Source organism: Tympanuchus pallidicinctus, unplaced genomic scaffold, assembly GCF_026119805.1.
Source record: "Tympanuchus pallidicinctus isolate F22 unplaced genomic scaffold, pur_lepc_1.0 scaffold8, whole genome shotgun sequence".
Taxonomy (NCBI): domain Eukaryota; kingdom Metazoa; phylum Chordata; class Aves; order Galliformes; family Phasianidae; genus Tympanuchus; species Tympanuchus pallidicinctus.
In genome coordinates, this window is record NW_026294802.1 from 40,520,898 (window position 1) to 40,548,747 (window position 27,850).

The 27,850-nt window shown below is 38.8% G+C and overlaps 1 protein-coding gene across 3 annotated transcripts in view; it reads right to left on the reverse strand.

The window, feature by feature from the left end:
- Nucleotides 1-3,145: 3,145 nt before the first annotated feature.
- Nucleotides 3,146-27,850, reverse strand: part of TSPAN12 (tetraspanin 12) — a 45,165-nt gene continuing 20,460 nt past the window's right edge. For 2 of the 3 annotated variants that reach the window (XM_052669371.1, XM_052669372.1), the window contains exons 5-8: nucleotides 18,045-18,119; nucleotides 13,642-13,749; nucleotides 10,373-10,516; nucleotides 3,146-4,753 (exon numbers count right to left, since the gene is read on the reverse strand). In XM_052669371.1, coding sequence (XP_052525331.1) covers nucleotides 4,448-4,753; nucleotides 10,373-10,516; nucleotides 13,642-13,749; nucleotides 18,045-18,119 — 633 coding nt within the window. In that variant the 3' untranslated portion in view covers nucleotides 3,146-4,447. The remainder of the gene's footprint in view (nucleotides 4,754-10,372; nucleotides 10,517-13,641; nucleotides 13,750-18,044; nucleotides 18,120-27,850) is intronic. The other variant, XM_052669373.1, reaches the window with a different exon arrangement.

The following is a 27,850-nucleotide window of genomic DNA, read 5'->3' on the forward strand; positions in this document are numbered from 1 at the left end:
AGCTGAGACCAAGATTGACAAATGGGGTTAGATACCCAGAATTGATGTTTTCTTTAGCGTAATACCCATCGGTAGTTCTTACTAAGAAAAGGAATACTTTCATGAATCCTGATGTGTAGATCTTTCAGCAAACTAAGCTAACCCCATTCTGAACGTAGACTGGCACAAGATTTGGGTACCAAGTTGAAGTAAAGTTACCCAGACTACCGACGTTTGTCATCATGCAGGTCCAAAAACACTGTTCTGGGAGACTGGTCCTGTATCAAAGGAGCCCTTCCCCAAATAATCCTAGAGTGAAGAAGCCCACACCAAATCATTTTTTCAGAAAGCACTATCTCACACCTCTAATCTTTGTGAGTATGGTATGAATTTACCACCTTCTGAACCTAGATGTTTCAACTGTGATTTGATAAATCCCTTTCATCATTTGAACTGAACAAGAGGCACTGAGCTTGTTCACTGAAAAACTGAGCAGACCCCAGGGACACCTGCAAACCCTCTCCTTGTCTGTGGATTCTTTGCTTGCATTCTGCTTCACAGGCAACCCTCACAAGGACATATGGGTACCTCTGCTATCTGTTACAACACTGTAGGAGTAATTCTGGTCTTCACCAATGATGGCATATCAACCTCTACCCTAAACTCACAAGCTTTCAAACTAGATGACCTCAGGAATAGATTTACCTCTGTGCAGTTCTGCTCTCTTCTGTAAAGCTAACACCGGGGTACATGAGTACATTCCCTCAGTCCCTAGGAAAGGGATCACTGCAAGTCAATGTCAAATCACTATTTATATATATATGTAATACAACTTCTAATGCTATACTTATATATGGAGAGAGAGTACACATAAGCATAATTTAGGCAGAGCAACAATACAGATATCTCACAAACTCAGTTCAGGTGCCCTAATCCATATAAAAGGAGACCCTACAAGGGACAACCTTATGCACATTTCTGAAGATGGAAGGAGCCTTTACCCCTACAGCTATCCCAATAAGCATGCTCTGGTTCATGTTTTTCAGGTAGCTGTACTCTTGACTTAATTATGTCTACTGGCAGTGCTTCCTAAACATCTGGAAACCTAAAAACAAGTGGCCTGGACTGTCAGTATCCCTGATTCAAGCTGTAGACTCCTCTAATGCATCTCCCTAGCCTGGCCTGACAGACACAGAATTGCAAGGGAGATCATCAAGTCCAACCCCCCTGCTAAAGCAGGTTCCCTACAGTAGGTTGCACAGGTAGTTGTCCAAATCATCTCCTGGAAAGCAACACCATAGCTGAAAGCATGTCTAAGTGAGCTTTTACATACACTGCTTGAGTAAAACTTTGATTATTAGGATTTCTTGGATGAATGAAGAAGTCTTGCCCTCTTTTAACTTTACTTAGAGTGAGATTCTCCACGTTTGGTTGTAATTACATTAGTGTTCAGCACTACAGTGGTGCGTGTGGTAGAAATGTGTGGACTGCAGTTAAGGTTACTTAAACCTTAAGATATTGGAAAGAATGGGCCTTTCATTTGATGGTGCTCCCCAAAGTCTATTCACAGCCTCTCTGACCTATTACTTAGGTAAGTACACAGCAGTTTTCCCAGCTGAGGGCTGGAGGTAGAGTGGTATTTAGAGAGGGCAGAAACTTAGAATTATCAGAGGGTCTATAGGCTTATGTGGCCTAGAGTTTAGTTTAGTAAATGGAATGTCCTACAAACTCATAAAACTTCCATATTAACAAAGGAGCTCCTCAAAATGAGCTTAGGGATCACAAATTAGTCTTACTACAGCGTTTAATGTTTTTATAGTGTCCTTGGCTGAACATGAGCCAGCAGTATGCCCAGGTGGCCAAGAAGGCCAATGGCATCCTGGCTTGCATCAGAAATAGCGTTGCCAGCAGGAGTAGGGAAACGATCATCCCACTCAGCCCAGGTGAGGCCAGACCTCAAGTACTGTGTTCAGTTTTGGGCCCCTCATGTCAGGAAAGACATCAAGGCCCGGCTGCATGTCCAGAGAAGGGCAACAAAGCTGATGAGGGGTCCAGAGCACAAGTCTTATGGGTTGCAGCTGAGGGAATTGGGACTGTTTAGGCTGGAGGAGGCAACTGCCTGTAAGGAAGTTGTGGTGAGATGGGGATCAGATACTCCTCCCACATAACTAGCACTAGAAGACTAGAGGGAATGGCCTCAAGTTGTGCCAGGAGAGATTCAAGCAGGACAACAGGAAAATTTTTTCCTCCAAAAGAGTGGTCAGGCACTGGAACAGGCTGCCAGGGAGATGGTGGAGTCACCATCCTTGGAGGTGTTCAAAAAATGCTTAGATGTTGTAGGAAGGGACATGGTTTAGTGTAAAAACGTTGCTGGTATGTGAACAGTTGGACTGGATGATTTTGGAGATCTTTTCCAACCGGAGTGATTCTATGGTTCTATGATTCCTCAACGACGACAGCGAGCTGCAAAAATGCACAAAATCCCAATCGAACAAAATGCAATCTACCAGTTTTGGCTTGACTTTTTTCCTTTTGTTTGATAAGATTTTGTTCATTTTGGTTTTGAGCAGGAAGAAAAACCAAGCAGCACTGGTCCAATCCACTGAGTGACTGCAGGTCACCCTATCTTGGACACATGGTTTTTCTTTCCTATACGAACCTTGTATGTAGCTACAGAAATGCCACCCTAGCTAACTGGAGGGAGAAGGGGGCATAGAAATCTTCTGGATATGTGCAGTAATGTTGGGCATATGAATTTCTGAAAGGTGCATGAGAAAATATTTCTCAGAAAGTCATTCCAAGCAAAACATTTGGGAAGCTCTACTCTTTATCTTTTTCTGATCTCCCAAAATAAATATTAGCATCTCTATAGGGGAGGTACAAAAGCAAAAGGTAATCTTGCTTGCAACAGCACATGTGAAGTAATTACACCCACAGGTAGACTGCTGAAAAACAAACATCCCACACAACTGAAGAGCTTAATTTCACCATCCCTTGGAAGCTTTCGTAGAAGCAATAAAAAAGCTGCTGAAATTCACAGTTCAGTTTCTCCATGACAGAATAAGTGGAATGGTAAAGATGCATCAAATTAAATCACATGAGCAGGAGAACCTTCCCAAATGTCACCAAAGCATTCACACTCTATGTCTTCAAAATAAAAAAGCCATTATGGAATTTAAGACAATAGTAATTTTATTGTCTATCAAATCACACCTTGATTTTCTTTTCTTTTACAAATTTCAAAAACAAAGCAAGTATTTCTAAAATGCAGTATGTAAAAACCCATTTGCCACAAACTACTGTACTCAGTGGAACAAATATATATTTCAGGAGCGTGGCCGAATGTAAAAATAATCCTATGAAATAAACATTGTTCATAAAAATACAGTAAAATGCACTTTCCCCACCTCAATAAATACATTTTAATGTTGTTTCCAGTTGGCATTTTAAGCCACTAGAGATCTCTTAATGCAGTACAAGCCAAAGTATAATTTCTCCTTATGCACTTTTACAATTATTGCAATAGCATCCAGAATTGTAAGCATTTTCCTTGCAGTCTTTTGTTTCCATCTCCATGGGAATCACAGACAGGATAACAGATTTATTTATAAAAACATGCTACTCCATATTGATTCCCATTTTGGAAAGAATGCTTAGGTTTCTTCTTTTTACTAAGAAGTAGTTCACAGAACAAAATGTTTTAAACAAGAATTCTGTAGCACTCAGAAAATTAAAGTCTATTGTCCAGAATCATATTTTTGCTTTTAATCCCTCTTTAACACATTTAAATTTAAAAATTAGTCACATAGTTACATAAAAATATAAGCTTTAGAGCATCTTTGACAATAATAGCTAAGATAAACGTTTTGTTAGAAAAAGAAAATCTTGTCCTTTTTACAGACTTGCAATTTTTTTAATCCAAGTATTTACTTGAATTATAATTCCGTCATCCATGCACACACAAGAACACACAATTATATATACATAGATCCCTGATTATTTTAACACGTTCTCTAAATGGCTTATTAAAAATGCAAAAAGTCAATTTCAGCAATGTCACATTTTGTTTGTCCAAAGCACAATCATCTCCTCAGAAGACAAATATCTTGATGCTTCCTCAGAGGGTCTGTCATCTATGCGTGAATGAATCAGTATTTTACACATCTTGTAACAGTAAGTTACTGTTACTGTGCCCAGTGAATGAATGCCTTAAAAAGAAAACAAACAACAACAACAACAAGAAAACAAAAACAATTCTATTTCATGGCTCTTCTAAGAGGCTGAAAGGCAGACACTTGCATATTTGTCTTACTACAGAGGGCTCTTTATCAATCATTAATCAACCATGGTTTTGGAAGCATAGGAAGACTGGTCTATTTTGTACAATTAATGGAACAGAATAAAATATTAAAACAAAAAACAATTAAAACCCTGGTAACTTTTTAGATTAATTGTATCACCTACAATTCTACAATTCTTCCATTTCAAAGTGGGTATTAAAGCTGTTTGCCATGGATGTATGTTCAAAGATTCCTGTTAGGCTTGGTTTCAGTAGCTCCATAGAATGGCATGACAGTTGCTGTGAGGTATCATTCTTCAGAGACATTATTTGATCTGCCCCAGGATCTCTTCTGTCATAGTACAGAGCCCACAGTAAAGTAATTGTGAGGATCATAGCCAGAATCTGTGTTACTCCGATAGAGATTCCAAGAAATCTCAGTACTTGCAATTGCTTCGTCCCCCTCAAAAAAGTGTACATTTTTTTACCGCATCCCTATGAAACAAAAAAAGATATAAAAGATTAGTCAATATTATTTGGCTTGCAGTCCCCAAGGCTTAACTCACCTTACCTAGTACTGGCTTATTCTGGCTCCCCAAAATTCAGTTTCTCCAAACAACACTTTGAAAACTATTTCACCTACTTTTTAATCAATTCCACGATGCCATATTTCAGTTTTCTCATACACTGAGAATTTACTGCATATAACAAAGTCCTAGAGATCTGTACTACTTTTCAATTCAAAAATCATTCAAAGTTTATCTGAGTTCTTACCAACTGTCTTTTTTTTTTTTTTTTTTTTTTTTTTTAAAGAAACTTGAGGGGTTTCAGCAAATTTTAAAAGCAATTACATGCTGTTAATCATCACTAATACTGAGTAGTAATAATATCATATACATATGCCATTATTCCTTCTAGTTACACTTTGGCAGTCTCCTGCATCTGCAGACTATACGCTAAAAATTGTCTGGTATTATTTCTAATATGAACATAGAAACTTCCACTATTTTTGTGACAGTTTTATACCAACAGCCAGTTTTATCTTGCCTTGTGCAGGATCAAGCAACTTACAGCTACTGCTGCTTAAAACACAATAGCTTCACTACGTCTTTGAAAAGTCTGCTTGTTTGTTGTTGTTTTTTTTTGGGGGGGAAGAGGGCCAGAGGATAGAAAAAAGGCATATTAACATCAAGTCATTGTGACCAGGAAGAAACAATGAAGCCAGTATTGTGGAAACTGACAGAGAAATAGAGAAATTTGCCAGTTCAAAATGAACCCATACACTGTAGAATATCCACAAGGATCATCAAGTCCAAATCCCAGCTCTACACAGGACCACCTAAAATTCAACCCCTATGTCTGAGAGCACTGCCCAAATGCTTCTTGAACTCCAGCAGCTTGGTGCTGTGCACACAGCCCTGGGCAGCCCGTTCCAGTGCCTGACCACTCTCTGGCGAAGAACTGTTCCTAACCCCCAGCTGCCCTCCCCTGGCACAGCTCCATGCCGTTCCCTCGGGCCGGGTCGCTGTCACACAGAGCAGAGCTCAGCGCTGCCCTCTGCTCCCTGTGAGGAGCTGCAGCCGCCATCAGGGCTCCCCTCAGCTCCTCTGCTCTGCGCTGAGCAAACCAACAGAGTTCATACATCTTGCCATCTAGACCCTTCCTCATCTTTGTAGCCCTTCTTTACACTATATCCTTCTCATATTGTGGTGCCCCAAATCTGCACCTGGTGCAGGAGGTGAGGCCGCACAGCGCAGAGCAGGACAAGCCTCCCCTCACCCAGTGGCCTGGTGCACTCCAGGATGCAGTTGGCCCTTTTGGCTGCCAGGGCACACTGTGGCTCACGCTCAACTTGCTGCCAGCCAGATCCCATAGATTCCTCTTGGCAGGTCTGCTCTCCAGCCTCTCGTTCACTATTCCGTACATATATCCAGGGCTGTCCTGTCCCAGGTACAGAATCTAGTGCTTGTTCTTGTTAAATTTCATGTGGTTTGATACTGACCAGTCTTCTAATTTGTGCCCTCAAGGGAATCAATGGCTCCTCATAGTTTAGTGTCCTCTGCAAACTTACTACGTATATATTTGAGTCCTGCATCGAAGTTACTGATGAAAACATTAAAGAGAACTGGCACTAAAACTGAGCCCTGGAGAGCCCCACTAGAGAATGGCTGCCAGCCTGAGGTAACCTCTTTAATGTATTCCATTAAGCCCAACCCATCAGATGCCAGTATATAACTATTATATTACTATCTGTGCATGCTAGATGTAGCAAGCACCAACACCTGTCTTGCTGACTTATTCCCAATGAGACTCTGCAGACATTTGAGCTTTAAAGTCACCATGCTGCATTACTGCCTTGCTTTGTTTTGTTAGAGTGGCTACAACCATCCACTCTGCACGAACTCAAACAGGGAGCTCCAAAGATCTTACCATCTTCACAATCCATTGGGAAGATGGTCAAACCCACCTCCTTTCCCTACTGCTGGGCAGTTGCAAATCCAAAGCAATTATTTACAGAATAATAATTATTTACACACAAAATTCTGAAGAATAAAAATGAGCTTTAAAGACCACAAATTGATGTTTCCAAGAAACAGAAATTTAGAATAATTGCTCTTTCACTGCTCAGCTCTTTCCAAATCATCAGTACACACTCCAGTTTGCTAATGGGGCCAACAGTTACTGCACAGGGCTTTGAGAAGTCTCTTAAGGCCCTCGAAGTCAGCAGCGATCCACAAAGACACTGGCTCTGACTACTGAACAACAGTGCAAACAAGCTATGCTATTTGCTGATCAGAAAAGCCAGGGCCTTAAAAAGGATAAAAATCTGAAGAGTGAGCCCTTAGCTATTCTGGCCTGTGGTAAACCTTACAGGACTTCAAAATACAGAAATGGAATACAGCCAGCAAGGGAAAAATATCAGAGTAATAATTAATCACGACAATAGTCATGATAGGATAATACTAAGGAGGGATTAGTCCCAGCAGAAGATCTCCTAAAACTATCTCAACAATTCTGTGTTTATATCCATCTTATAGTTTTTCTATTAAAAGAAAGCAATTGATCAAAGTGACAGAATCTGAAGATAGCACGTGATAATTAATATTTTTCAATCACACTGACACTCCCAAAAGCCAGTTGTTTCAAATGCTGCAGTCATTAATTTTTTTGGTGAAAGATCTGATTCTTGCCTGAAACACAAAATTCACATTGCAGTCAACAAATTCTCAGTTTGTATATATGTACTACATAATAATTGTACCTAAGATAAAGGATCTGAATGTCTTTCTACACTTCATTTTTGATTGTTTTTTTATTTCAATTAACACAATTTAGGCACAGAACAAGGAGATGATTTGGATTCTTTGAAATCTGTAAAGAAAAAAAGTATAGCAAAAGCTATGTGACCGATGAAGAATAAAATTCATCATGCTCTTGTCTTTTGTTTTTTTTTCAAAGATAAAAGAGTGTTGTAATTATGTTAGTTTCCAAATTTGTTTTTAATTACAGAGAAACTGGCTGCATTTTAATACTTTGATAACTCTAAAGGATTAAGGTACAAGCTGGTCGCAGTTTAAAAATGTTCAACCACAGCAATATTCAAATTCAGTTCATTTGTTGCCTAGAGGAGACATCCATTAACAAACAGCAATAACATTAACGCTGGCATCTCCTGCAGAACAGACACATAACTGAGACAAATTATACTTAATCCAGATAGACTGTCTCCCTCCATTTAATGATGTTGTTACAGTTCTGCTCTAACACATGTTCAAAATCATCTTCAAAACTGAGAAATATCCACGTCACCCATTATCCTCACCCGCGTGCATTTTATTTCTGCTTACACAACACATTCATAGTTGGTAGTCTGGAATTAAAGATTACATAAATATACTTCATTAGGCAGAAGCAAAAGTCTGTCACTAAGCTCAAAACTCTTGTTTACACCTCAAAAATACCATAAAATTTTGTAGTGAACATTCAGAGGAATATTAGTTGTAAACTCCTACAGAGCTACAGATTAAAGGCCTGATTCATGTTTATTCTAAAGATTATTTGATATTTTCAGTGCTAAAATGGACACAAAGCATGTTTTTATGATTTACTGAAACACCGTAACACCAACAGAATAATGACCAGATCTTAAATAAGCCACTTCTCAGAGCAAAAGAAAACAGATAAATCATCAGTAGCATGTTCAACAGACCTGTTATATATTTGAATTTTGAGCAAACACAAAATTATGCTAGAAAACATGCAATTTCGAGTTTTTTTTCTGAAGATATCAACTCCTACCAATTGTTTTATTTAAGCTACAGTTTCTTATCACAAAACTAGTACACATCCTCTTGCCCTCAGACAAATTGAACCTTCTAGGCTACACTCTCATGCACTTCCCTCACAACTAAGGTCAGTTTCTTCTATGAATTAAAAAGAATCACATAATGGCCTGGGTTGGAAGGGACCTCAAGGATAATCAATCTCAAATCCCCCTGCCACAGGCAGGGCCACCAACCTCCACATTTAATACTAGACCACGCTGCCCAGGGCCCCATCCAACCTGGCCTTGAACACCTCTGGGGATGGGGCTTCCACACCTCCCTGGGCAGCCTGTTCCAGCACCTCACCACTCTCTCTGTAAAGAACTTAAAGGTGGAGTTTACTTCACAAAGGTGAAGTTTATCAGAATAAAAACAGTTTAAGAAGAGTAGCATTTTTTAAAAATACCTTTCAAAATCCATCAGCAGAAACACAACTGTGGTCAGAAATACTCTCAGGCAGAACTAGAAGTAGGCCACCTTTCTTCCTTCAAGAATTTTACTTTAAAGGACTTCAATTTAGACCACAAAGAGCTCAGAAACCCTGGCAGAAAATTATAGCACAGATGCAACAATACAATTTTCTCCATCACAGGAAACAAAGCAAACTTTGGTTTCTTGAAATACTAAAATGACTCCACAATATCATCTTTCACTATAAATCTTCACACATCTCCTCAGATCCTGGTAACTATTTGATTGTGATGAACTCGTTGTCATTTTACTTCTACTGAATCTCTGATTCTCTTTCTGTAAGCATTTTTTTACTGTAGGACTTCACATTGAATCTAACAGCTTTAATGTTTGGCAGTTTGGAACATGCTGGATGATTTCAGGACCTGAATGATCTGTATAGAATAATTTCTTCCTCTTTCCTCACAGCTAGCATCTCTTCTTTCCAAAACTGGCCAAGAAAATTATTATATTATACATTCAAAAGTTGAACTATGTGGTCAGCAACTTCTTGGAAAAAATCATGAATAGTAACTCTGTCAGCATCACAGAAGTCCATCTCCAAAGACTGGGCTTATCCTACTATTAATCTCTATTCAGGTTTTGCAGGAAAAAATAAGCATGCTGTTCCAGGCAGGTTTGAGGACTCATTCTCAATTTTACACCCAAAAGAGCTGACTTGTGCATTGCTATTCATCTTCCATTCTCGAGTTAAAGAAAGAAAATGATCTCACAACATCTTTGGCACAGGAATTACGTAAGCTACACTGGTGGCACCCAAAGAATAAGTGAAGAGTTCTGGACTGCCACCAAACTGCATGTTGATATGCCTGAGTCAGTCTGAACATTTGCATTCAGTTTCTCTTCTCTCTCATTACCCAGAAGTTGGGCAGCAACTTCTTCAATTACAGTAAGACTGTAATTGTTTTATGAGAAAGTTAACCCATTAGGTCATATATTCTTGCAGTCTGGCAGGCACGTAGATCATCTTCCTCCAGGTTTTATCATTACCAATAGCTAGAGTTTATTCACTAAACTAAAGAACTGACGTTTCCATTCACTACATTAAGGATCTTGTAGCAGTGTTTTCTCTTAATAAAGACAGAGAAACTGCCAGTTTTTTTTCCCTCATCTTACTCTAGATTTTTAAGAGAGTTTGTTGAGTTTTCCTATACAAAAAGGATTTAAAAAGTACTGAGAAATATCCCATGTATTTTCTGACACAGAAGAATTGGTACAAAAAAAACCATTCTGCTGCACTGCATAAGGTAAGTTTGAAAAACAAGAGCATCAGAAGAATGCATACAGCTTCCTGAAAAATCCTCATTTTAAATCTTACCTCCTGATAAAGGTCACTGAGATCCTCATGATGTGCCTGCTTAGAGCATCCTGGGAACTCTCTGACACAACAGGAGTCAGGCGGCCAGTCCATCTCTGTCATTTCCAGCCAGTCTGTGAAGTACACCACCCCACAACATTTAAACTGTAAAGGAAGGATTAGCCAAGATCAGCAATAATGATGCTACTTCTTCATAAAAGTAATTCATCAAGCAAGCTAAATAAATTCTTACTGAAATCTTTTGAAATATTTAAATAGGACTAAAATATGCACAAGAACTTCCTTATGTATTCCTCTTTTGTACTTTGACAGAAAAATGGTGTGAAAGAAATAATGAAGTTACCATTGTGCATCTTAGAAACAGCCAGTGATACTGTGGTCCTTTACAACCCTACCGTTCCCTATAAGGACATTTCACAGAAATTGTCCTACTGCGTTTTGCTATTTACATATGATAATTTCATGCCAAAGAATGACTGCAATGAACAATGACATCTGTGGCCAATGTACATTGTAAGAAAACATTACTAAGGTTTTTGTAGTAAGGACAATTCCTGCCAGGCTACAGCTATGGACATATTTGTTGAAAAACAGATGAGAAAAAAACATACAGAAGATTTTATCTGAAAAAAGATATAAAAAGGGGGAGAAAGAAAAAAAAAGTACAGAAATCACAAATACTGAAAGGAAAAACGGAAGAAGAGGGTATCACACTAAAATAAACACTGCAACAGAATCAAGCATAAAAGGGGACTCTGGCTGTAAAGCAGATGAGCCATAATTGGCTATAAAAAACCACCAGGACTAACAACCTGTCATCTTCTCTAAAAAGCACACCAGGAGATTTAAAGCCAAATGACTGGCCTACCACATTCCCAGCTGCATTCACATAAAAAATGGCTGAAGCAGCTGTATCAGATTGTTTTTTTGGCATCAGATAGGGAGTTGATACAACTGAGAAAACGGCTTGCTGGAGAAACAAAATGGTGCTGTCTGTCTGAATGTCCTCCTCACCTCTTCTTTATTTGCACTTTGTCACCTGGTAATAAGCCACACAATCAACATTTTCCCACCTCAAAGTCAGACTCCTGTATATAACTTCACTTCTCAGTCACAATCAAACAGATCAGTGCCCAGACACGATGCTTGCACACTAGTCCTCTTACAAATCTCACTTCTTCCCTTTTCTGACTTTTACCACAGCTTCAGTGTCTGTTTTATCAGTTCTTTAGTCAGTCAAAATCCTCCCTGAATTCCAACACAGGACTTGTTAAATGAAAGTTCAGGCTTTGTCTCCTCATTGCAACTGTAAAGAGGACCTCACTGAACACTCTCTTCTTATTCTTAAATCTCTTTTTTCCTCTGGCAGTTCTTCCTTCCTGACTAGAAATAACCCTCTTCCTATCTTCCTTAGCATAGGTAAAACTGATATTAGACCAGTAAGGGAGGTGATGGTGGTGTGGGTGGGAAAATACAATTCCCATCTTTCTCACATAGAAAAAAGATGCAGAAGAAAAAAGACAGAGACTATCAGAGCTGACTCTTTAGGAACTGAAAAAATTATAATGGTGACTAGAGAAGGACCTCATGCAGTGTGATCATTCAAGCATAAAAGATATATCATGCTCACACATTCAGTATCTGACTTATGAATAAACAAAACAAAAATTAGACTTCATCAGTTCATTAGGAGTGGTGGAGGAGCCTTTCCAGACCACTTCAAACTTTCTCAGAATCATTCCTCTTCTCACAGATGGAACAAAGGGAATTTAACTTCTAAAACCAGTTCTTCTCCCCCAGAAGAATTAAGGCACAGCTTCTTGGCAAAGAAGCAGAAGCTTTAATACTAACATTCACTTCAAAACCAGCTGTTATGATGACACTACAACAACCAGAAGCATAAAAAGCAGCTTTTTATTTAACAAACCTACACATTTAAAACAAGATGCAGTTCCCCACGAACATAAACACCCTACCTGCATATGAAGGATTATTCTTTGACATAGCACTTGAACAACCAGTGCAGGGGACGGGGGTAGGGATGTTAAACTCGTGAAGTCTTCATATTTTCTTTCAGGTTTTAGTATAAATATAGACTAACCAAATGCAGCCAGGAAATGTTTAAATAAACAGGAAATCTGTGCTACATTGATAGATTTCAACAATTCACTAAGGCAGCACAATGACAGGCATTTAAAGAGTTCTCTTCCTGCATGTGAGTTGAATTTGGAGTTAATGGCTTTTACCTCAGGAAATTTCATGTTTTTGCAACATAATACTTTGTTCTTTAAAAATAGTCCTGAATTTTAGTAGGCTATCAGGCAAACCAGTGAATAAACAAGGCAGCTTTTTGGTGTGGTTTGTTTTAACCCACTATTGGTCAAACAAAATAAAAATTCTGATCCCTTTCTCTGACCTCAGCCAAAAAGACAGTGCTGGCAGCTTTTAACAAACTTTCTTCCCCACTCAATTGCAGGTAACCACATATCTTGGACATGGCTGCTCCATGAGAGGAAGCTAAAAGAGCATACAGGAAGGCTGTTTAATATTACAACAGCATACTTTACCTGAAGAATTTCAATTCTATATTCACCATATTTTTAATGTTTGCAATAACCCTAAAAGGTGTTGGTGTACAAATATTACTGGCAAAAGAGAAGACAGTGCTAGCAATTTAACTGAATTTAGCAACATTCTTATTTTTTGCATGTGCAAACAGAATGTTAATATCTTTTAAGTATTATTTTTAATTAGGCCTCACGATTATGTACAGTAACTAGATAGGCATTCTGACTCCTCTGACTTGTACTTGACTTGTACTCTGATGATATTAAGAATTAAATGTGTGACTGAACAGAAATAAGCTATTTGGGTTGTCATGACAATCCACTATTCCAGTACTAACAGTAGTCTTTTTTTGTGTGTGTGTGTGTGTGTGTGTGGCAGGACTTTAAAACGTATTGAACTTAAACACAAGGAAATCTATAACCACTTACCTGCATTAGGTAAAGCTACAGCATGTCCTGTGAATAATACATGTAATTTCTAAGAAAATGGGAAATCAAATTGTAAAAAATACATAATAGTGTCTTTAGGGCCTACAAAATTTCAGAAGCTGGATATCAAGTGACGTAAAACACACTATCACTACATGTTTTTATTCAACTTGCATTCTTGTACTCACTTAAAAAAAAATCAAACCTTTTCCTTTAGCAGGTAAATAATAATTACTAGGTGTGTATTCTGTCACAAATTAACTGTCTTCTTACCTCCCTCTGAAAGAAATTCCAAGCGTGTGTCAGCCACTGGTACCTAGGTAGGCCATAGTTGGTCATCCTGGCTTTCAGAGTGATCATATCAGACCACTGTACTGGAGCCTGAAGCAAATAAAGAACAGAGATTGGCACAAAAGAAAACTGATGAATGGCTCAATTGCGCTTCTGGCTCCAAACACAGAACTTCCATCTATTCTGTGGTCTTTCAAGTGACCAAGTTTCAATGACCAAAATAACTTTGTAATTAAATAGAACATGTAAATAAATGCTTCAATTTGTGCAACACTGAATCTTCACAAGCCTTTATTACAACAGCAGGAAACAGATATTTGTGTCTTTTGCTGTTAGTATATATCATGGAGAAGAAGCTGTCGTGCTTCAGAGAGATTCAGAGAGATTGAGTGCACAAAGTCTGACTATATAATTTCCAGATGTTATCTGGCATAAAATTTGAAGCAAGCTCCAACCCAGTCATCAGGGACAGAATTAATCTGCCCCAATTTAGTTACCTCTACTATCATCTTAGTAGGAAGAAACCGGCAGCTGTCCAGCACAAGATAAATATTTTACTCTAGGCAGAAGTAGTATCCCTTGAAGTCTCAGATTTAACTCACTGTCTAAGGTGGCAAACTCAGATTTAAATGTCTATCTTCTAAATATATGCAATTAATTTAGATGAATTCTACCCGCCAGCGGCTTTCAGGCTTTGACTGAAGTCCACCACACAATGAGGGCCTGTGAAACTTTTCTTCTCACATGCCCTTGTAAATCTTTGCCTCTAAAAGAATTCTTAAAATGCTTTTTAAAATCTGACTACTTAGAAGTGAGGAGCTGGGGCTCTCTTCTCAGCTGGTGATCCCAAACAGGCAATTTGTCAGAAATAAAGTAAATAAGTGTTCTGTCATTGGATATGGAGTGCAGTTAAGACGCAAGGTAAGAAACAGGCTTCTATTGAAGCACCATAAATTTCAGTTTGAGAGACTAAAATACAGAGCTGAAGACTCTGTAGTGCTCTTCCAGGCACGCATACCACTCATGCTGAGTGGTACCTTGTTTCCATTAGCCATAGTAGTCACGGTGAAAGTAATCACAATTGCAATATGGGCTTTCATTTGGATGGCTGAGGAGCCAAGCTATTCTAGTGGCTATGACTGAGGTCTGCGGTTCAATTTGGAGCAAACAGTAACAGCACTCTGTTAATAATAATGCAACCTGAGGAGAAAAAAAAATCAGAACACTTCCCAAGAAGCCCAGACCTTGTTATGCCAGATGCTCTACAGAAATACAGGAACACTCAGTGGCTGACAGACCCCATAAACCAAATAAGAGCATTTGAGAACTTTTAAATTATGCTACAGTTTTGAATACAAATATATTGAAAAGGGGAGAAGTGAGCAAATGTCTGTGTGGTACTTAGCCACCTGCCAGGACAAATCACAACAATAACCCAGAAATTTAACACAGTTCAACTTGCATAATTTTTATTTCTTATGCTATAAAGCTTTGAACTCACAATTGTCCACATAAAAAAAAATACATTAGCAATACATTACTAAAAATACTTACAAAAAGACTATCACAGAATATTTCCATTGCAAACATTTATACTGGTCACTATAATAATTTACTTTAGTACTCGATGAATTTCTTTTTACACTGCAATGGAAATCAGTACTCTGCTTTCTTTGGATAGTATTTGATATCACTGCAATTGAGTTAATATTTGCTAGGCTATTTTATTATCTTATTTGAGTTGAATACAGTCCAAGATTACGCATGTAACACCAGGCGTTCAACTTCTTTACGAAAACAATGAGAAACAGGGAAAAAAAAATCCAAAAGTGAGAGAAGAAAGTTAAAAAGAAAGCAATCTAAAACCCACTGCAGGAAGGCAATTTGAATTCTGGAACTAAGGAGACACTGGAAATCATGTGTTTGACTGCTACCACAACGTCAAAATGTCAAACTAGGGCCTTCAGTGTATCTATTAAATAGTTTTCTGGCAACTCATGTGTGCAGTACTGCATAATAATTCAGAATCTTGAGATTCATTTGTTTGACTGTACACCATTTGTTTGATTCATCAACCACTACCTTCATGCAGCGTGTAAATAAAGAAAAATTAGAGATATTGGCTTCAATTTAGCATCAGTTCTACAAAGCTCAGTTTGCTGTTCACATCTGCTTGTTCATTATTATTTTTCTAAATGAGTATCAAGGCTTGACCAATGCCCAAGTAAGCTGAGAACCCATACTGTCCTTCAATTTTGTGGGTGGGAAAATCAGTCATAAGGCATGCTTCATGCTGAGAGCTATCGTAAGTTGGAAGGAAAATTGTTTATGTAAGAGCTCTTAGAGCAGTCTTGACCACATGCCAAAGAAAGACCATTTTGGATAAGCAGATGTGGCTGTTCCTCACTGACATTTTGACAACATCACACACCCACCTATACTAATGCTAACTGATTCTCTGAAATTCACAAGAGATTATTGAGACTTCATGCTATGCTGAAATCAACATGCCAGTAAGTCACTCCTCTGGGATACAAGGGACTCTTCTGATCTCTGTGTAGTACAGGAGTGTAAAAGAAAGCATGCTCCAGGGAAATGACATGAAACAGGTACGAAAAAAATCACTGAGAAACTGCTGTGCTCTTCCAAGCCACCAAATTTCTTCTACATGTGAGCAGCAGGAAACCTGAGTCTGGCCCATCTCATTACACAAGAAGAACCAGTGTTACAAAAAACAAGAAGGAAAGATAATCAGATGGAAAGAGAAAACACAGCACAAGGTTTCTGAGGGTAAAGAGGAAAGGCATAAAAGGAAGGAAGAAGAGAAAAGGAAAAGCAATTTCTGAACTTTCTGTTCTGAATTTTTGGTTATATTTGCATGTTCAATATTCACGCTCTCTTCGGAGAGAGAGGAAGACCTGGAAAAGTATGGAATAACCGGGTTCACTGTGTCCACTACCAAAGGTGAAAACACTGAGCTCAGTACTGCTTTCTTGAGGAGAAGGGCTGAGGGAAAGGTTTTTCTGAAAGCAAATGAGCAATGCCTTGACATATACAGTAAGTCTAACTGGGCTTTTATTAAAATGTTCTGGGTTGCGGTTTCAATAGCATAGGAGACAACTGAAAGCTTGGAGGCTACACTAAAACCCATAACTTTAGGTTTTCTGAACAGTAAAGGCACATATTGGTGCACTGAAGGTTATTTCAGGCATCTTCTACTGACTAGCTTTCTTTAAAAAGATGCTAGTTATAACAGTAATCTTTAACAAATGTCTGGAGAGGGCAGCTGTACTCGTAAGAGGAAGCATGCCTTCCATCTAGATTTCCAGTTTTAAAATACATCATTATGGGCTAACATTTAAAGTAAAGAGACTCAATCGTTAAAAGTAAAAGCTTCAATCATTATTACATTAGAGCACTCTGTTAAGAGTATAGCAAGGGAATGAATTCATATTTAAAATGCTGCCACGTAACTTCAAACTTCAGATGTGTCAGAAATTCCTTAGTAGTGTATAAGTACCAAGAATGCTACCTCCCAACTTACTGCAATGTAATGCTACACACTGCTGAGAAGACCAGTCTGTTGGGCATATTTTGGGCAGCTCGGAGAAAAATACTCATCCAAATGTACAAAATGAATACAAGAAAAAAAGGTACAAAAACACCCAGCATAATAACATTTTGTTTCAGTTTTTGCTCAACACCTACCCATTTTCTTGCATGATGGTTACAAGTCTTCAGTTTGAAAACTAGAGACAGGTACAGCTACAAAAACTAGACACAGATTAAAGCCTCTTCATGAGTTTACAGAAGTGTGTTTTATAGCTAAGACATGTTTAGCTTAGAACTGGCATTTATAGCTTGTGGAGGCAGTGCAAAAATTTCAGAAGGTAGCAAGTCCTTTCTTGAACACATTGTCTGTTTACAGTATAGTACACTGCGTTACAGCTCTTTAAAACATGAAGAAGTTTTTGGAACCAAAGACCTACAAATTCTCACATCCCCTTCTCAAAATACTTATCTTTAAAACTGAAGTTCATATCTAATCCTTAAAATTTCCACTGGCTTCAATGACAACTCATCTAAGCAAGAGTTAATTAAAAGATACAGTTCTTAAGTAAATCAGGGGCTTTGGGATTTGGTTCTCAAATACATAGTGCACATCACAAAACCAGGAAGGACCTTCTAGATAGATGTGCATTCGCAGAAGGATTCACTGTTTAAGAAAAAAACAAAACAAAACAAAACCAATCACATGGAAATAGAAACTTAGGTGGTCAGTAGAATGAAGAAAGATAAATATTACAGTAATTAGAAAACAGCTAGCTAATGGAAATCTTTTGTTTTCTTCCACTGAAAAAATGCAGCCTCCTTTTCTGACTCACCGTTATTTCCTGCTCATATGTCCAAACACCACAGGCCAGTTCAACACAGAATATTACAAGCAAGCTTCCAAAGTACTGCAGAAAACAGAATGGCCTCAGTTACTTTAGAAATTCAGGTTAACTTTGAAAAAAAGACCTAATTATTAAAAACAAAAACAAACTCAAAACATCACTAATATTTCACATGATTGCACAGATGAAATCTGAAAAATATTTTTTGTGATCAAAATACATATTAAAGATTCATGACACGAACTTTCTAAACATTTAAATAATGCAATTTTTCTTACTGACTTAAAAATGAAGCACATGTAATATTACCATGGGAAAACAAACTCATTTCCTTGTTGTTTGAAAACACTCTGGCTAGCTATCATGGCACACTATGCTGAAACAGTCACAAAGAGGATAATCTTATTTCCTTACATATATGTAAAAAACTTCTTTTTTTTCAGTTTTACCTATTTGAGCAATGTTCCTATGCAAGTAGCCAAAAAGGAAGGAAATAAAATAAAAATGCAAAGATTGACAAGACAGAAAAAAACGGTTCTTGAAACTATATTCTTAATAAAGTAACTTAACAAATTAACTTGAGATCAGGCACAAATGTGCGAGAAGTTATTAACATGGATTGACATTTTTTTTGTCTATTCCAAGATCTAACCCCTGAACTGTTTAAAAATAGAAAACATTTCTGTAAATGAAGAAGCTGTACAGGTCTTGTTAAAAACAGTTAAGAAAAGTGGAATAAGATTGACTTTTTATATAGCATTAAGAAAGCCCTTCTGAACTGAAGGGTGAAGTAGCATGGAAACAAAGACCTTTCCTAAGAGTAACTCGTCACACATCTTTCATTTAAAGGTCCCATTCATTTTCATCTCCAAGCTTTCTTCCATGCTACTGGACGGAGTTCCCACTTGTACTCAGTGCACAGGTATTCATTAGTCTTGGTTTTACTTAAAATTTAAACAACAAAAAAAGCACCTATGATTTTAAATTTATCTAATGAGACAGAATATTAATATTGTTTATAATTTACACTTTTACTAGGTCTCTCTCTCTCTCTCTCTCTCCGCTATTATTTTGCTCAGAGTAGAGACAGAAGCGTAGAGACTTCAGAGGGCTCTAGAAGTTCCAGTGTCCCATGTTAGCTCCCTCATCATCATCTTTGAGAGGTATGGAATAAGTACATGTACACCATGAAGCACCATCAAAATATAAAGCAGAATAGAATGCAATTTCTTTAGTAGGGTACACGTCATTTCATCATGGAATGTATTTAGGAAGGCATAAAAAAAAACAAACCACAAATATTTACTGAGCTTAAGTATTGTGGTGTTTTGGTTTTTTTTCCCTATTAAAAGGTCGATGTGCTGTATTACTTAAAATGGAGAACATAAATCCACAAGTATTAGGATCTAATAGTCATCTACTAGGATCTTTTTCTTTCACCCAATTTGGAGCTATGTAATTCTGGAATAGTGTCTTAACTTTACTTCTACTTGCCAGTGAAATCTAACTACCTGAATTAGGTTGGTAGAAGCAAATAAATCGTTTATGCAAAAATATTCATGTGAACTTTCAAAACAATCTTACATTCAAATCCTCCACCTGCAAAGGAGATGGTGTTGAAAGAAGAAATCCTGTTTTACCATGCTCTGCCGCATTACTCTGCATTTTCATAGCTGTTAGAATTAAATAACACAATCATGCATATTTACAAATCAACACTATAAGCACAAGCAGAGCTCCAGTGTATGCCTTCATCAACTATTACATCCATCATCTAAAGATTCAGAAGACAAAAAAGTTTGAGCCACATCATGTAATAATGCTTTCTTAAAAAATTATATGTACATATATTTGAGCTTTTAGTCAATCATGGAATCATAAAATCACTCAGGTTGGAAAAAGATGATCAAATCCAACTGCAACCACAACCTAACCATACTACCCTAACCACCCTCCACTAAATCATGTCCCTCAGCACCGCATCTAAATGGTTTTTAAACACATTCAGGGATGGTGACTCAACCACCTCCCTGCGGAGCCTATTCCAGTGCTTAGCAACCCTTTCTGTAAAGAAGTGTTTCCTGATATCCAACCTAAACTTACCCTGGCACAATTTGAGGCCGTGTCCCCTCGTCCTGTCACCTGTCACCAGTGAGAAGAGAACAACCCCACTCTCGCTGCAAGCACATTTCAGGTATTGGAAGAGAGCAATAAGGTCTCCCCTCAGCCTCCTTTTCCCCAGACTAAACAGCCCCAGTTCCTTCAGTCTCTCCTCATAAGGCATATTCTCCAAGCCCTTCACAAGCCTTGCTGCCCTTCTTTGGACCTGCTCCAGCACCTCAGTGTCCTTTCTGTACTGAGGTGCCCAAAACTGAATGCAGCACTCGAGGTGAGGCCTCACCAATGCCGAGTGCTGGGACAGGATGACTTTCCTAGTCCTGCTCACAGCACCATTCCTGATGCAAGCCAGGATGCCATTGGCCTTGGCCACATGGGCACACAGCTGGCTCATATTCAGCTGACTGTCCATCAGTACACTAAGGTCCCTTTCTATCAGGCAGCTTCCCAGCCACTTCTCCCCAAACCTGTAGGGTTGCTTGTTGTGACCAAAATGCAGGATCCAACACTTGGCCCTACTTAAACTCATACAGTTAACCTTGGCCCATTCATCCAGTCTATTCAGGTCCCTTCGTAGTGCCCTCCTCCCCTCAGGCAGATCAACACTGCCTCCCAACTTGGTGTTGTCTGCAAACTTACTGGGCATTCAGTCCATCCACTGCCACTCTGATGATTGCAATTTATGCAAATATGTTATTTTTTGTTTGTTTTTAAATGGAAAATCACTTTACAAAGTATTCTCTTTCAGAGAAGGAAACAATGCCACCTGCTTTAGCTCTCAGTTCATATGAAAAAGTGTTTAAGAGCATTATGGGCAATATCACATTTTTGAGAGGGAAAGCAACTGAACGTTGAGGTGAAAAGTGAATTTGTGTTCTCATTTGTCAAAGAAAATTTCAGTAGTTTTATACTCTGAATTATGGGTCCGGGACTGCCAACAATCCCCAAATGTTATATAAAATTCACTGATCATAATGAAAATGACAGACCAGGGTGTAAGTGTGGAATACTTCGGAAAATTTTTAATTTTCAGTTCCTTGTAACATTTCATTCAGTCACAAACCTTAATATGTGATATTTCCTCATTTTTGTCAACATGTAGTTAAAAGAATTTCTAGTAGCAGTTAGAGATAGAAGAGCCAAAATACATGATTTTATCCAGTTATTGAACATAATCTGGGATAGGACACTATTTGTCCCAGTTCACTCATAAAACATATCTGGGTCTGCCAGGAATTGAGACTCGTGACTCCAGCAACGTTTGGACACATCACAGCACTGTAGAATGAAGCTTTCTGCTTTGAGAAAGCCCATCTTGTGTCCGTAAAGAAAAAGACAACAGAAGATATAAAGATTTCATATGTATGAAAGCATACTCTAGGAAATTAGCAACTGCAAGCACACCAAGTTCTACATGAGCTTCAGTTTCACTCTGTTGTTGAAGGGGAATATTATAACTCTCTAAATGTAATGGTTTGCAGAGTAATTCTTACAGAAGTTGTGTGGTATAAAAAAAAGAAGCCTCTGGAGCCATTATAGAAAGATATTACTCCAAATTTCCATCTTCCAAATACATAAATTATTGGCATCACTTCTTATTCCTCATCCCCAGTTGAATTCCCACAGGAGTCTGACTGTTAAATGCCTCTTCCTCCATTTACAGACTCCTACTCCGCCAGATGCACGGACTCGGTTTCAAACCAACGTTTAATATTTCTTCCTTGTTTCTATGGGCTAAGCAGCTACACTTTGTAAAGACGACTAACCCACTGAAGAATGCTATTATGCTCTACACTCAAAACTGTATCCCACAACCCTGATACTCCTACACCCTACCTTCCTCATAGCACTCTCAACCACTGCCAACGTATTTTTTGTATTTCCTTTTTTTTTTTTTCTCATCTAGAAGATGGCAAGAAAGGAAGGCAAAGGCCTTCAGAAAACACAGTATTCTGAAACAATTCATAAAAACTTAGCTCCTCCTCTCACTCTAGTTCCAATTTAAAATGCCCATCTCCAAAGTATTTCCAAGAACACTGAACTTTTTCAGGGATTACTGAAGTATTACCACATGGCATTTTGTTCTGTCACAGCTGGGTTTGGTAGGTTGTTTTTTTTTGCCAATTACCTACATAATGCCTCAGCAACATTCAACTACTATGACCTGTAAAACTGATAGTCTATTATCCCAAGTACAGAGAGAATCAAGGACCTGAAAAAGTCCCCTTTCACACCATTAGATCCATCTTGTACCTGTCCATGATAACGATCATGTTGTTTGCAGCCTGGAAGTGTAATGCAGAAGCAGAAGTCTAGGCAACTCATGAAAACAGAGACAGGGTTATGTGACCACCTAAACCTCATCAGAAGTAGAAAGGCATAAGAGTGGCTTAATTCACTTCTTTCCTTTCTCAGACTTCTTGGGTTGCACATCATAAGATGTCCCTTTTGCAGGAACCAGGACCCTATTTCACCTTTTCTTAAAGCCTCCTGGCTAGCCACTGCTTTTCCAGAAAACCTGCAGAGGCATCACAGACTACTAAATTCTTCCCTGAAGAATGAATATATCCCATCACACAACATACTTCAAGTATTGGCTTCTTCTGAAGTCCTTTTCCAGACAGCGAGAAAGAAAGAGAGCATTCTGTATATGAAAGCAAATGGAAACTGCAGACAGACATTAATGACTGGAGTCAGAAATTGCAATACGGTAAAGAAAAATGAGAGCACAGGGGATATTCCAGTTACTGGCAAATCTGGTCTAGGATACTATAAAGTTTTTCAATTTTTGAGGAAACGTAGCTTTATTTGAAGAATCAGTGTACTCATTAATGAATCATCACTCATGTGCTTTTTTTATTTCATTTAATAAACATCTGTTTTAAAGATTTGCCCCTCTCGTCCCAAATGCTTTTCTTTTTTCCCAGAAGACAGAACACTTTTTTCTTTTTTTTCCAGACTCGAGAAAAACCACATCCCTCACGTCAGAGCAAACAAAAACTAACTGATCATCAAGTCCATCTTCAGTCTTGCTTACTGGGGTTCATACCATCTTTTTGGGCAATGTGGTCCAAATGGCAAGGGAGGCAAGGGAAGATCTGAGAGAGAAAGGCAGGAGCTGAGGAAGATTTCAAGGGTAAGCATCTGCAGAATAAAATTGCATGGGAATCTCTGAAAGACTAGAGATAATGTATGTGAAAAAGATGCCAAAAGAATTTAGAAGGGTTACGCACAGCATTTCCCAATGGCTAACAAACAGCCTGAGAGGATCAGCAGTACTCTTTTGAGACACAAGACATCCAAACATCTGTCTGCACCCTAAGAAACATCAAAATGGCCACCATCATAGATCTTGATTATCAATGAAAATCAGACATTTTCCATAAAAAAAATAAAAAAAAACTAAGTTCTTCCTTCCTTCCTAAGTTACAAACTATAGTTCCCTCTACTTGGTAATTGGGGAAAAACGAATTTGATGGATGGACCACTTTCTGGCTAAGGAATTGGCTGGATGATTGCACTCAGAAAGCTCCAGTCAACAGCTTGATGTCCAAGTGGAGACCAGTGACAAGTGGCGCTCCTCTGGAATCTGTGCTGGGCCTGGTGCTATTTATCATCTTTGTGACACAGACAGTGGGATTGAGTGCACCCTCAGCAAGTTTGCAGATGACACCAAGCTGAGCGGTGCAGTTGACACAGTAGAGAGAAGGGATGCTATCCAGAGTGACCTGGACATGCTGGAGTGGTGGGCCCAGGCTAACTTCATGAAGTTCAATATGCCAAGTGCAAGGTCCTGTATCTGGGTTGGGCACTCTCACAGATACATGTTGGGCAGAGAATGGCTTGAGAGCAGCTCTGGGAGAAGGATCTGACCGTGCTGACTGATGAAAGATTCAACATGAGCTGGCAGTATGCACTCACAGACTAGAAGGCCAACTGCATCCTGTGCTGCATCAAGAGAAGTGTGACCAGCTGGTAAACAAAGGTGATTCTGCTCCTCTACTCTGCTCTCATGAGACCCCCACCTGGAGTACTGTGTCCAGTTCTGGAGTTCCCAGCACAGGAAGGACGTGGAGTTGTTGGAGTAAATCCAGAAGAGGGCCACAAAAATTATTAGAGGGCTGGAGCACCTCTTCTATGAGGACAGGCTGAGAGAGCTGGAGCTCTTCAGCCTGGAGAAGAGAATGCTGCTAGGAGACCTTATAAGCGCCTTCCAGTACCTGAAGAGGCCTACAGGAAAGCTGGGGAGGGACTTTTAGTAAAGGCATGTAGTGACAGAACAAGGAGAAATGGCTGTAAACTGGAAGAAGGTAGACTTAGATGAGATATTAGGAAGAAATTATTTACTGTGAGGGTGATGAGACACTTGAACGGGTTGCTCAGTGAGGTTGGTTGTGAATGCCCCCTCCCTGAAAGCATGCAAGGCCGGATGGAACTCTGAGTAACCTAGAGGGAGGTGTCCCTGCTCACAGGAGGGGAATTGGAACTAGATGATCTTAAAAGTCCCTTCCAACCGAAATGATTCTATGATTCTATGATACCTTTGTCATAGTCTAAGAACTAACGAGTCTATTTTAATGATCAATCATAGAATGGCTTAGATTGGAAGGGACTTAAAGACCATGCAGTTCCAAAGCCCGTGCTGTGAGCAGGGTTGTCAACCACTAGATCAGGCTGCCCAGAGCCCTAGCTATACTTTTTAAAAAGGGAGCAAACAATGACTAAATAGAGTCAGACAAGCTGCACAGAAACCTGAAATTCTTTGTCTATCCATACCCTCAGAGCAAAAATTCACCCACTCTCCCTCTCCTCAGCTCTCTGAGCCCTGCCCTGGAGGAATTAACAATTTATTTGTTATTCTAATTTAAAATACTAACTCAACAATGCTGAAATTTATAAGGGATGCAATCACAAGTCAACAAGGAAATGGACTGAAGCCACCAACTTACATTAACTACCGAATGCCATACAGTTCTTCAAAATACACTCCGCAGCTAATTGATCAAATGTTTTAAATTTCGGTATCCCAGATCATCCAATTTAAACAACCCCTACAAAGTATCTTAAAGCCTGTGACCTTTGCAAAGTCCAGGTTTTATACAAATATCCATCGCTTTTTTCCAAAATCTTTATAACAAATTTTCTGAATCAAGCAATTGGCTTTTATATGTATGGAAATGAACTTTTTTATTATTATTATTTTTTTAAGGTATGTATTCAAGTTCTCTCTTCAGGTTTGTGTGCCTTTTTAAAAATTGGACAATATTACTCATGAATACTAAGGATATTGTTCATAGTCTACATTCTTCTATGAGATATTAATGAACTGTTATACATTATTTACTTTAACATCATCTTTGCTAATGTAAGGAAATGAATATTGCCTTGACAATGAGCAAATGTGCACTTCAGACAAATATTAGAATTTATTTGCCTTAGGTTCAATCACATCAAGTCAACTCCAAGGAATAAGGTCATGGCAAATACTTAACGGGACATTGGTAAGAATACATTAGATAATAATTTCCTCGTGGCTTAAAATATTCTCATCCCTCTTCCTCTCCCTGTAATTCATAGGATGTATATTAAGAAATAAAGTTTCCTGTTCTACATGGATTATTTTTTTTAACAGCAGCCCCCTTCATCACTTTTCCCCTTTTTATTTCCTTTTTCCTTGTAAAATGAAATCATAGAACCATAGAGGTTGGAAAAGACTACTAAGATCATCTAGTCCAACCGTCAACCCACCAACAGCATGCCCACTAAACCACCTTCCTCAGTGCCACTTTTCTTGGAAAGGGTAGATGACTCCACAAAGTGTGGTCCATCACCTCCCTGGGCAGCTTGTTCCATTACCTCACCACTTTTCCTGAAAATAAGTTTTTCCTAACATCCAACCTGAATCTTCCCTGGAGCAACTTGAAGCCATTACATCTTGTCCTATCATTGTTACCTGAGAAAACAGATCCACCCCCACTTCACTACACCTCCTTTCAAGCAGTTACAGAGAGCAATGAGGTCTCCCCTGAGTCTCCGCAAGACTAAACAATCCCAGCTCCCTCAGCTGCTCCCCATAAGACTTGTGCTCCAGATCCCTCACCAGCTTCACTGTCCTTCTCTGGACATGCTCCAGGACATCAATGTCCTCCTTATAGTGAGAGGCTACTATTACAGTAAGTCTGACTCAGTAGGCCCAGAAAAACTTCTTACATTCACCATTCAGCAACAAGCTGCTTCTCATGTACAAAATCCATGCCACATGCAGCACAGAGCCTCTCTGGTTAATTAGTCAAAAGCTCAAGATTAGGCAGGAAAAAAGATGCATTTACACAACAGGACTTCCACTCCACATTCACTTTGTGACAAAAGCATGCAGCTGAACCACAACGTCATGCATGTTGCACTGTGAGGTTGGGCTGCAGTTCAGACAAGACACAGAGGTTTAGCTAAGCCCTGTGGATCTGTTTACTCACATATCAACTCCTCTCTGGGACTCACTCGTTCCCCATTTCCTTCAGTGGAGGGAAAAAGAAAAAAAAAAAAGCTGGGCAAATAAGCAATCAGAACAGAGGATCTGGAAAAGACAGAGGGGAAAAAAAGCCCCAGAGCAACAAGACCACTTTATCTCAGTAGTTCCTCATCTTCTCAGTGAGGATATACCTCTGACTCTCATACTGTCAGGTTTCTTGCCTCAGCACCCCCAACCTACTGTACCTACTGTCATATTAGTCTTAGGCCTTACAACGTGCACACTTCCATTATTCCAACTCAACTATTACTATCTTCCTTCTTCCCTTCATCAGAGAATACCACTCAGAGCCCATTTCAGCTCTGGTGATATGTCAGTTTTTAATACTGCCTTGGAAATTAATGATTTCCAAGAACTTTGAAGAAGAAAACAGTGCTAACAGCATAATGAAAATGGGAACATGGAAGAAAAAAAAGATTTGCCCAAAAACTTTTAAATCATGATGCCAGTCACAGCACAGCTAGTAAAATCACAGAGAACAGGCAAAATATTCATGCTCGTCAGGCTACTCTACAAGTATAGCATGCAGAGCAAAATGTGACGGAGACATACAGGCAGCATGCCTCATGCTGAAAATACAGTGGAACCATAAAATGACTACTTTCAATAGATATTTGTTTACCTTTTAGCTTAGCACTATACTTATTTTTCCAAAAGGATGAGGAAGTGAGTCCTTGCTATTGCAGAAGTACAAGAAAAAGTCCACTTTAACTGACAGTATCATAATCACGCTGTCAAATTTTCCTGTCATAAATCCAAGACATTTTCCTGAGTAGCCTTGAGTTTCTGGACAGTTCTTTTCAAGAACTTCAAGGTGCTGAGTAAATGCACTGAACTGCGCTGTGCTGTGCTTGGAGATGTGAAGAACGAACCCTCTCCAGCAAAACTGAGCTTCATTCTACCAGTGCAGCCAATACCATTCTCAAAATCTAACAATTTATTTGAACCTTTAAACCCTGGTCTGAACAGGGAAGAAGCTTACCCTCTATCCAATTTCAAAAGATGTTTCTACACTGTTAGACATTTCCCAAAACAGCTCAGCTTGAGAGTGAAAATCAGAAATCTATAAAATAAAAAATAGTCCTATTTTTACTTTCTTCACAAAGTTGCTCATATCAAACTTACTGGCCCATAATAAAAGCTGGTA